Genomic DNA, 12075 nt, shown 5'->3' on the forward strand with positions numbered 1-12075 from the left:
CCCCGTTTCATCCTCACAGTAACCCTGAGAGAGGGCCAAGCGTCTCCTTTATCCATACTGAGTGCCCAAGGTCACAGGGCAAAGGAAGCAGCAGAATTTGGATCTGGGACTTTCTGACTTCAAAATCTACCCGTTTTCCACTACCTTCGGGTTGCTTGAAGTGGTTCATGCATTGACCACCTGATAACAGACTGTCCTGAGGGGATCTCTGTGTCCAAATTTTCCCTTCCTATGAGGGTACCAGTCACATTGGATGAGAGCTCCCTCTGATGACCTCATTTTAACTTGACTGCTTCTGTAAAGACTTTATTCCCAAATCAGGTCACGTTCTGAGGTACTGGGGGTTAGGATGCCCACAAAATTTTTTTGGGGTGGGGAGCACAGTTCAACCCATGACAGTCCACTCTCTGGCCCCCAAATTCATGTCCTTCCCATGTGCAAAAGACATTCACCCGACATCCCCTAAAGCTTTCATCATTCTGGCATCAACTCCAAATGCAAAATCTCACCTACCCATCATCGACTCAAAGACCCAGCTCTCGTCAGCTCCTGAATCAGAATCCCCAGGAGCCCTGGAGACTGTGGGCTGCACCCGGCAGCCTCTCCACCAGGAACGATCTTGGATTGTCCAACACAGACGCGGGTACGCTGCCCAAGAGCAGCACGGTCACGTCCGGACCTCTCCCTTTATGAATCACATTAGATAAGGGCCAATAGTTCCTCAAGACAGTTCCTCAGAGGAAGTTCAAAGATCTCCTCTAAAGACATCCTTTCAGAGAGACAAAGAGGGAAGCGTGTCAGAGCTTCCTGGCTTTCCCGATCATCAAGAAACAAAAGAGTGGGGCCTTCTGTGCTTCTTAGTGAAAAAGTAAAGGCAATTCTTTGAACTCGGTGATTTCAGAGTTCATTTATTTTTCCTCTGTTATTATTTTTTGTACTCAAGCTTTTCTTCTGACCTACAGCTGTTTTCACTACTGATTCTAAGGAAGCCGTAGAGTCCTAACCGTATTCAGGATTACAGAAGCTCTCAGGGCAGCAGCGCTAACACGCTGCTAAGTTTACCTTCTTCTCTGTCTAGCAGCAGCCCTGCTCTGTCATCCCTGCACCTCAGAGCAGGGGCTGAACAAGCTGAGAAAGGCCCAGGGATCAAGAAGGTGCACCTCTAGAGCGACTTCTCTGGATGATGGCCAAGCTGAGGGATAGGGGAGGCGGGGGAAGAGATGAACCAAGGGATGAAAGAGGAATGCAGACAAGGGGGAAACACTTGGGTAGAGAGAAGAAAACTTAGAGGCATTGTAAGAAAGGGAAAGAAATGAAGTGGGCATTGGAAAAACCCACGGGACGGGGAAGGAGAAAGGGAAGAAGGAAGGGAGAAAGGAAAACCGCAGCCTGTCAGCACTCTCTGGTGGATGTGGTGAATGAATTGGCTGGTCCAGCCTTTCAAATAAGGGTGCTGCTCGAAGTAGTTCCCCCTTTAGTCCTGGTTTCTGCTCCCGGTGCTACTGGAGTTTGCAAGAAGGACAGGGTGCCACATCAGACCCGTCCAAGTGCGGAGGAGGGCTCAGAGGGGTGCATGAGGGGTGAGATGCCACCTATGGGGCTGTCCTGGGCTGGTCTCTAGGGCCAGGGCTCCCAGGGAGCAGCCCTGTGTGCAGTGCAAACAATACCCCGAGGATGAACAAAGGCAGAACATACGCTGATGTGCTCCCTGGCCAAGGGCACTTACTTAGCTCACTGCGACAAAGCAATGAACTGTATACCATCTCCCCAACTCTCCCGACTTTCAAAGCCTCTTTCTTTGTTTCTGTCCTTAATATATGTATGAACATGAATCAGATTTTACTCACTTTCAACAGGCAATTCTGACTCATTCCACGATGGATGGTGTATTAGTGGCAGAGGTGGAATGAGATGGCCACACTGCAACCAGCATGACTATTTTCCTGCCGGTGTAAATTTTCTCAGGGCAAAGAGTTTTTTTAATTAAGTTCATACGGTATAATAATAGATACCCACCTTTGTTATATGCATGTGGATATACAAACATCTTTTTTTTTTTTTAACTTTACAAGGTAAACCCAGTTAACATATCTAACTGAATCAGTTCCTAAGATGCCAATATGGGAAGAGCTTTTTCTGCCCACAGTCTGATGAACAGGTGGTTACATTTTATATCTTTCATTCACTTACTGAGATGATAAGTATTTAACCAGGGCTTACTAAGTGCTGGGTACTGGGCCAGGCGTTGGAGAAAAACGGTCGAGCAAAACAGACATGCCCTCTGTCCAAGAACTTATAGCCTAACGGGGGAGAGAGACAATGGTGAAATCTTCACAGCTAGAAAGGGTGACAGGTGCTGGAAGGGTGCACCAAGATTGTATAACATGGAGCTGAATCTACATCAGTTTAGGTCTGAAATCTGAAGGGTGGGCAGGAGGTAAATGGACTGGCGGGGGTTGGGGGGAGGTGAAGGGAGCCTTCCAGGCAGCAGAAACAACTTGTGCAAAGGCCAGGAGGCAGGTGGTCCAGGGCTCTCAAGGAAACAGAGGAGGCAGGGTGGCTGCAGTGCAGACGAAGAGAAAGAGCAGACTTGCCAACTGAAGGGAGAGCTACAGGCCCACGTACAGAGTATGGACACCACTGAAGGACTGAGGATTTACTGGAAAGTCAGCGCAGGTTTCTGAGTAGAGAAATGGCGAGATCTGATTTGTTTTTAAAAGTTCACTCTGGCCACTTTTAGGTGTACAGGTTGGTGGAAGGTGACAGTGTGTATGGAAATACCAGTTGGGAGGTGAGCGCAGGAAATCTGGTGAGACAGCATGGTAACTGGGTCTGGGGTGGAGACATGAAAATGCCACGTAACGAGTTTTACACATTATCACCACTTGTGGCTTCATTACTGAAATGGAAAGGATGTGTCCTGGAGGTTATAGAAACGATATGAGATGTTAGAAAGAGGAAGTCATTTTTTTGGTCATATTTCTGTCCAACCCTTTGTTTCTATATGCAAGTGTGGAGATACTATATATCTGTTTTTAAACTGGAAGAACCCTCATCTAATTGATAGAATTCCAGAGTGGGAATGGACATGAGAGTTATCTTTCAGATGCGTGGAGATGTTCTTCAACATCGCTGCAAGTGAGAGGGAGATCTCTACTCAGGAGGTCTCTCCCCTCTTTGTAGGAAGCCAACAAAAGTCCACCTACAAGTTTGGGTTCTACCTCTCAAAGTCAAGGAGACAGGTTCTTTCCAAATGACACCCTCCTATCATCATATCCTCAGGTCTCTCATCCCGCCACATGTGCTGGGATTTCCAAGTCCCTTTTTGTTCCAGGTTGTGAGCTTCCATTTTGGCTGGGCCAAGCAGGCTAAGTAGCATCACCGGACTTCTAGATCCTGCAGTACTATTACTGTCATCTAAGATCCTATTAGCTGCCCTGGTGGCCTTATCACACTCTTGACTCACTGAGGCTTTTTATACGTGAAGCTGTGTTTCCCAGCACCCACCTCCTCTGGTGCCATTGATTTTGGGAGTCCCAAGCAGACCGTATATGTATCCCCATTCAGTGGGTCCCAATCAAGATCTTTTTGAATCTCCTTCATCATGATCAGTTAATGAGATGCGAAACCACTGTTAGTAAAATCTAGCTTAACACCTCTTGGCATCTTGCCAATTACATTTTCAGAAGAGGAAGTGGATGCAGAGGTGAGAGCTGGGGGGCAGGGGTAGGATTTCTCCCTTAATTTCCCCTTCTGTTTTTCCAGACAATGAATATGGGAGAGGAGAAGGATATCCAAACCATTTACTTATCTTCCATCTCCCATGGATAAAATGTTTACCATTCCTCACTTAAAGAAGAACCACTTGAAGGAGAATTTAGATCTTTTTAAAAATCTCCAGGAAACTCTCTCAGACCCAGCACATCACAAGGCCAAGTTAGCAATCTTCTGACCCACCTCCAGATACTTTCTATCTCATTCTCCTAACTGCTCAAGCCCCAAATGAACAATAAAACATTCAAGCTCCGGCCCTGCCCAAGCCCAAGAAATAAAATAGGGAACACGTGTCTCTAAGCAGGTATCTGTGGTTCTGTATATCTGGCTCTCTCCCTAGCCTTTCCAGCCTCAACAAAACTAGAAAAAGCCCCAGTGTGCTCTGGGGGATACATCATTCATTCATTCACATGTTCGACATTCACTGAGGATCAGCCTAGGGTATGGGAGAGCAAGGACAGCGAATTCCTGAAAGGTGAAGTCTGAGGAAGATTTTCAATTCAAGTGAAATTAAAGAAAAATCGAGAGCCTGGTCTCAAGAACAGACACAGTATTCTACGGTTTTTCAATTCAAGTGAGATTAAAGAAAAATCTAGATTCTGGCTTCAGGTGCAAACAAAATATTTAACGATAAGGACAGAACTAGAGGCCATTCTAACCAAAGGCCTCTACAGGTGGGATCAGCCGCCTGGTTTTGTGTATACTAGTTTATGAAATAGCTCCGAGGGCCAATATTTAGAACAAAACCATTTAATAAAAGTGAAACGAGGAGAGAAGAGGAGAAATGAGAAGGCACGTGAGTAGGGAGAAAGGGAGGGCTCGGGAGGAAAGAAAGAAATCCACCCCTTGCGCTCTTTTCTGCCGGAGAGGTTTGAGGGGCTTGTTTCAACCTGGCATCTCCGGTGCAGAACAAAGACGCTGGGGCGAGAGAGCAAGAGGAGAGAAGGGGCGTCTCAGGCACGCTTGGGGGTGACTGGGGCCAGGGGGCCGCGGGGGGCGCGCGCCACCAGCAGCCGCTCGCGGGGGGAGCCTCGCACCTCGCCCTCCGGGACCGGGCGCCGCCGCTGTCCACCGTCCGGCCCCGCGCGGACCCGGGTCGGGCGCCAGGGTCCAGGGTGGTCCCAGGTCGCCCCTCGGGGCTCGTGGGGAGCTCGGCCCCGACAGCCCCGCCGCAGACGCGGACGCCTCGCGATCTAGCGACCCGCGGTCCGCGCTCCGAGTGAGGGTGCGGCGCGGTGTCAACTTACCCGCGCGCACAGGGTCGTCCGGAGAAGCCATGGGGACGGAGTGGGGCCGACGGGCGCCAGAGCAGGGCCGGGCGGCTGGCGGGACAGGGCAGGAAAGCCGGGTTGCAGGGCTCGGTTGCCCTGCCTTTCGGACGCGTGGGGAGCGAACCTCTGCAGCTCTGCGCGCCCCTCCTCCGCCCGCTCCTCCCCTCTTTCCGCCGCTCTTCCTGGCGCTCACTTCCTGCTTGGCAATTAGCAAAGCCCCTGCCGTGCGCGTCCGGTTCCACCCCCCGCCCCCAGACGCGCAAGCTGGAGCCCGGGTGCAGCGGACCACGGCGCGGGGAGAGTCCCCGGGTGCCCCGGAGTTGCCAGCACCCGCCGCGAGCGCCCTTCCAGTCCTGCGCCCAGGTCTCCCAGGGCAGGTCCCGCCGCGGAGCTCGCGGGAGTGCTGCCCGGGACCTGCTGCGAAGCAATTATTAGCCTTAAAAGCCGGCTGCAGTCGCGGGTCGCTCTCCTGGCTCCCTCCTTTCGCCCTGAGTCCGGCCGCAACTCTCCTCCGCGCACAGGCCTGTGCTGAGATGCCTGGCGGCGGTCTGATGTTTAGACCATTTCCTGCTCTTTAGGCAGAGTACGCCGCTGCATGATGGCACACGCTAATAATTTCTATTTTGATTTTTCGTTGGCATTGGTTATTACATGACCTCCAGGGTACTTACAACACAAAGGGAGTGAAAAGAGGAAGCCTGGTACACACCCGCACAGCCTCGCTAGAAAAATAGCTTAGGGCTCCCTCGGAAATGCCAAGGTCTAATTTTTTTAATTTTAATTTTATATCAGTTACGTGCGCACAGATTGGAATCTTCCACTAAGACTATTTTTAAGATTGTTATATTTTAACTAAACCTATGATCAATCATAAATCTATTACTATACGATGGTTACAGGTAATTTAAATTTAATAGTAATCTCTTAAGGGTTTAAAATAACCTTTGTCTTCACACATAAGAACTGAAAGAGAGGAACTGATTTGAAAGAGATAACATAGCTTTTAGTCAGTTTATCGTGAAGGAGCAGCCTCTGGCTAAAAACTCAGCTCCGAAAAATGCAGGAAAGCGGCAAGCGTGTACATACCCTCTTGGCGACCAGGGGCGCGCTTTGTGCCTCTCCCCCTCTGTTTAGTAGTCCTGAGGCCCATGGCACTCTCCACATCCGCACTTAATATGCCATGAAAGAAACCAGAGGCTCAGAGAAGAGGGTCCGGCTGGGTGTCGACCTTCTGGTGGAAAGCTCTCTGGGGAATTTGTGTGTGGGAGTATGAACTTCCTTTTGGTCTGCCTTCTGAAAGGAAGGGAAATTTTTTTAAACGGTGTTTTCTCTTAGCATCCATTTTGAGGTTTGGTTTGTGGTTCTTTCTGTACTTCTCATGATGATGGAATTATTTCTGAGGTTGGTTGTCAGGAACCACATAGCAAGTTGGCAACACAAGCTTAAGCATTGCTCTGAAGCTGGTTTGCTTTTCAAAACACTGAATTAATTGTCTTATCACTCCCACTTTTATTATATCAAATAGAAGAGGGGTGGCAGAAACACACTTCACCGTTAATTTTTTAAAAGAAAATGACTATATATATTATTCCCTTTCATTCCATTTCCTTGTACCTACTTTTTGTGAATTGCAACCATAAGCCCTCATTACCTTATTTTTCCCATGTGCTTTGTGAACTCTAAAGTGTAATGCAAGTGGAACTTTTTTTTTAATTTACAAAAAGCTAATTTAAAAACAATTATCTTTATTGGAGTATAATTGCTTTACAATGGTGTGTTAGTTTCTGCTTTATAACAAAGTGAATCAGTTATACATATACATATATCCCCATATCGCTTCCCTCTTGCATCTCCCTCCCTCCCACCCTCCTTATCCCACCCCTCTAGATGGTCACAAAGCACCGAGCTGATCTTCCTGTGCCATGCGGCTGCTTCCCAGTAGCTATTTTACATTTGGCAGTGTATATATGTCCATGCCACTGTCTCACTTTGTCCCAGCTTACCCTTCCCCCTCTCCATGTCCTCAAGTCCATTCTCTAGTAGGTCAGCGCCTTTATTCCTATCTTGCCGCTAGGTTCTTCATGACCATTTTTGTTTGTTTGTTTTTTAGATTCCATATATATGTGTTAGCATACAGTATTTGTTTTTCTCTTTCTGACTTACTTCACTCTGTATGACAGACTCTAGGTCCATCCACCTCACTACAAATAACTCGATCTCGTTTCTTTTTTATGGCTGAGTAATATTCCATTGTACATACTGCTACATCTTCTTTATCCATTCATCTGTTGATGGACACTTAAAAACAATTATCATCCACTGGAGTTGCCAAAGGGCTACCATACAATCTATGTGCTGTCATACTGTGTCCTTCTGCTTTTCCTTCTACTGCTACCCAAAGAGGGTTTTAAAACACTCTTTAAAATAGACATTTTTGACTTTTCTTAATAGCACCTAAATTAACTCATGAATCTCGGAATCACAATAAATGGGAATTGGTAACCAAAGAGTCAGATGTGCTGGATTTGACTCACAGGCCTGTCACCATGAGTTTGTGTTACTTTAGCACACGAAGTTACTAGTGTGCTACTTTGTGTGCACACTTTAGCACACACAGTTTTGTTACTCAAAACTCTTGAGTCTGTAAGAATTTGTAGGATTGCTAAAGTTAAATGAAATATTGCATATATAAAATTACCTAAAAGTGCCTGGCTTACAGTAGGTACAAATAAACCAACTACTTTCCTGCCTTCATTCTTTCCTTGGAATTTAGTCTATTATGAGAAGCTCCTATTGCCTTTGTTATAAAAAAATGAACGAGTATTTATTATAGGGTGCGTGTACAGCACAGATCGATGGATTGACTGATAGCCCCCTCATGCCCCAAACAAAATGCCAAGCCCTGGGAAACCAAAGTGAGAAGTCCCTGACTTTTAGGAGTGTGTGGTCAAGAGAGATCTGCAGATACTCTTTCACTGTAGAACCAAGATTATGAAAGTTTAAAACAGGAAGGGGTATGTGTGGAAGAAAGGAATTAAAGACCTATGGAAGCCAAGTGGCTTGGTGGTGACCACCCTCAGACTGACAGTTTGCCATGGAAGTTTTCATGCAAATTTTGAGACGTTTGTTTATGGTACTATGGCTAAAGCCTTAAGTGGGGGGCAAACTGTTGGTCTTGTGTCTTTTCACAGACAATGACGGTGATCAGGAATGTTATCTTCAAATGGGGAAAACAGCAACTCAAAACATACGTTTATTTGATTCATCATTGAAATATGTTGTTTTTGTTCATTTTACATCATTTTGGGTGTTACTTAAATTTATGCAACCTGAGATAAAAAGTTATATTGTTGAACCACATACTTCCTTATTTCAAAGGGTTGTTGTACATTGTGTGTAAATGAACCCAGCAAACTGGTTAGACCTGCAATGATAGCATATGGATTTAGGATATAGGAGACTCCTTATGTTCCAGAATGGGACAGTCCCTCAGTTGAATTGGCTTGATATACCCTTGGGGAATTGTGTGTTGTGGAAGAGGCGCAAATGAGAGTAAGTTCATTTGTCTCCTTTTTGGAACAGATATTTGCGAACACTTGTCTAGAGTATGTTAAGGCAGTGGTAGTGGGTCTCTGCTGTTTTGCCACATAACTTCTCATAGTAATGCCCCAGTGTACTCCCGGGGAACCATCGTTCCGCTCTCAATCCATGTGATCAGGCTGTGGCACCATCGCCCCTGCCTCCTGGCAAGTGACCCAGGAGTAGCCTTTCCAGACACCGCTGAATGAGCCAACAAGCCTAGGAGATGCCTGGTACCTTTGCTGGGACGGCTGGGAGATGGGCTTGTGCATGGTGAAAGAAATGAGCAGGACTGAAATGTTTGGGAGGGTCCATATCCTGGAGAGCCTTGAATGCCATACAGAAGCACGTGAAACTATTTTTCAGCAACAGGAAGCCAGGAAGCTAGTTTTTGAAAAGTGGCATATGAAAATTGGTGTTTTTGGAGGATTGGTATGGCAGCTGTGTGTAGGATAGGATGCGGCAAGGAGAGAATGCAGGCCAAGAGACCATTTCATCTACACAATACACTGTAATTTACTACAGGGTTGAATTTACATCCTTGTCCAAATGTGAGGGAAACTCAAATCGGAAATTTTAAAATGTCTTTTTGTGGCCTTTTTAAGCAGTCACCGTCTCACACAAATTGATTGCCTTGTCGATTTGCATATATGCACAAAAAATGATGTATTCAAAAACGTTAACAGAGAGACTGAAAAACTTAAGGAAAATATTATCATTTTTGCTGCTTTGAATACTGTTTGACAGGAGCACAACATTCTGGTGCATTTGTTTAAGCAGAAATAGCTAGAAAACCACAGTTTTTGTGCTGTGTTTGGTTTCCCCAAAAGGGAATGACACAGTGTGGGTGATTCTCAGTATGGTATTTGGCTAAAACGCTTAGAATGCTGTGGGTGGAGCATGGGGGATGGGAAGAGGAAAAGAGAGAGGAAAAGGTGAGGCTGGGCAGCAAGCACTTTTGTTCTAGAAATCCTCTGCCAGCCTCAGGATCCTCACTCACCCCTCACACGTGTGTCCTGGTGCCTTGACTTAGGCCCTATCATACTCAGTATGATTCCCAGCTGCTTTCTTATATATCTTTATATATAACAATTGACGTCTTGCTCCAGATTTTGAGAGAAAATCTGTTCAAAGAGATGAACTTTATATGTTAAAAACTGAAACCCAACTAATAAGAGTCAGCCAGAGGAGATTTTGTTTTGTTTTGGTTGTGAGGAGAAAAGGGCAAATGAATATTATCAGTGATCAACTAAAAATTGTACAGTCAGCACCCGAGAGCATAGTTTCCTGTGCTTTGTACCCCCAGAATGTAGAACATAGGTTCAGATTGGTGACTTAGGAATCTACAAAATCACCAATCATTTAAAAAGTTAGTTTAACAACTTGTCATTTAGAATTTATTCTAAGCTAAGACACAAAGGTGGATCCAAGTGAGTCAACTGAGAACTTTTAGAACCAATTGGTGACTTTCGCTTGAAGGAGAAAGTTCAACAGACTGAACACCAGCAGCTTTCTTGTAAACCAACGATAACCAACTGGGCAAAAACGATCCCATTTACAGCAGCAAAGAAAGCTATGAAGTAACTAGGAATAAATTCAATAAAACTGAGTAAAAAACATCGCAAAAACTACAAAGATTTACTGAAAAAACATGAAATTAATCTGACAACATAAAGAGCTATACCATGTTAATAGATTAGAGGTCTCAACACTAAAGGTAGTTATGATTCCCTAATGAATCTAAAGATTCGCTACAAACCCAATCACACTAACAAGATTTTTTTGGGAACATGAACCTGATTGCAAACTCGCATGGAAGGGTAAACTCAGGATAATATTGAAAAAGAGTAACAAAGAGAGGGGATTTGCCTTCCAAAACAGCAAGATCTTACAAACCAATAGTAACAGTGGACTAATTGAACAGAAAAGAAATTTAAGACACAGACTCGTGTATCCTTTTGGAATTGGCTATATGACAGAGACAGTTAAATGGTGAAAAGATGGACAGTTCAAAAAATAGTACTGGGATATTTTGATATTTATAGGAACCATACAATTTGTATCCCTGCCTCACTGTATACACAAAAGTAAGCTTTAAATAGATTAAATATCTAACTGTCAAACATTTTAACTTTAAAATTATTAAGAGAGAATGGAAGAGAATCTATTAATAACTTTGGTAACAGGAAAGCCTTTCTTAAGTCGAAAAATCAAAAGACGTAAAATTCTGATAAACCTGACCAGATAAAATTCAAATTCTGTGCCATAAGAAAATAGAAAATTATAAAAGAGGGTATAAGCTTAGAGAAATTAATTATATATGTAATGTTCTATTTTATAATTATGAAATATAAAATAAAATATAATTATAAAATACTTGTATTTATAATTATATTCGATAAAATAGAAAATTATATATAATTTATATATATAATAAAAGATTAGTGTCTATAATTTTAAGCATTTATTCAAATTAAAATACAATAAACATAATTCAATATAAGGTTAGGCAAAGACAAAACAGAGAATTCCTAGAAGAAACAAAAATGGCAAATAAAAATGTGAACAGGGACCCAACCTTCTAAAAATAAGAGAAATACAGATCAAAACAATAATGAACTAGCAGGTTGGCAGAAACTTAAAAGGTTGCCAATATAAAGTATTGGTGAGACTGTGGAGGAACAAGTCTTCGTACATTGTAGGAATGTAAACTCCTATGCTCACACTGGAGAGCAATTTGACTTCTGTACTTTCCCTAAAGGAACTCTTAAACATGATGCAAGGAGACATGCGTGAGACTGCTGGCTGCAGCATTGTCTGTAATAGCAAAGATCAGAAACAACCTAAATGTCCATCAATAGGAGAATGGATAAATATGATACAATCATGCAATGGAATATTTTACAAAGGTAACCAGAAATAAGCTTAAAATTTTTTTAAATGAAAAAGCAAGCTGCAGAATGATGAGGGGTAGACACAAACCAATCTATGCCTTTTCTATAACAACATGTAAATATTTTTAAATGGATACATGCCAACTTTACCTTGCAGCTGAGACAGAGTAACAGGAAGCAGATTTACCCTCATGTCTGAAGCAATAACAACAGCAACAAAACAGACAAAATATTCAATATATGAAATGACAGTTTTTAAGGCACTGCACACCAGGCAAAGAAGGAGAGTGATCCCCAAGAGCTGGCATATAAACAGGGTGATTCCTATGACTGCCCAGCTTACTGCCTTGAGAGAATTTCCAGGTTGCAGTGCAGAGAAAGGCAACCCAGGAGAGCCCAGTGGACTCCCTGATTTGAAGAGATGTAGCTAGAAGATCAAGACAGCTGGAAGTCACAGGACAGAGTCCTATAGAGACATCACAGAAAGGGTCCCTGGAGATCATGGAATGTCCCCCTTGACTACTCAGCATAACACTTACTGATAGGTACATTCATGT

The 12075-nt window shown here is 44.1% G+C and overlaps 1 protein-coding gene across 7 annotated transcripts in view; it reads right to left on the reverse strand.

The window, feature by feature from the left end:
* Positions 1–6336, reverse strand: part of EDARADD (EDAR associated via death domain) — a 61755-nt gene extending 55419 nt beyond the window's left edge. For 3 of the 7 annotated variants that reach the window (XR_003005491.1, XM_024761466.1, XM_024761463.1), the window contains exon 1: positions 6132–6336. Coding sequence is in view for 6 of the 7 variants with exons in the window: in XM_024761466.1 (XP_024617234.1) it covers positions 6132–6195 (64 nt within the window). In the remaining variant the exon portion in view is untranslated. Of the gene's footprint in view, positions 1–5021; positions 5596–6131 lie in introns of those variants that run through there. The other 4 variants (XM_024761462.1, XM_024761461.1, XM_024761467.1 and 1 more) reach the window with 3 other exon arrangements.
* Positions 6337–12075: the final 5739 nt, after the last annotated feature.

This window comes from Neophocaena asiaeorientalis, unplaced genomic scaffold (genome assembly GCF_003031525.2).
Source record: "Neophocaena asiaeorientalis asiaeorientalis breed wild unplaced genomic scaffold, Neophocaena_asiaeorientalis_V1.1 scaffold166, whole genome shotgun sequence".
Lineage (NCBI taxonomy): Eukaryota > Metazoa > Chordata > Mammalia > Artiodactyla > Phocoenidae > Neophocaena > Neophocaena asiaeorientalis.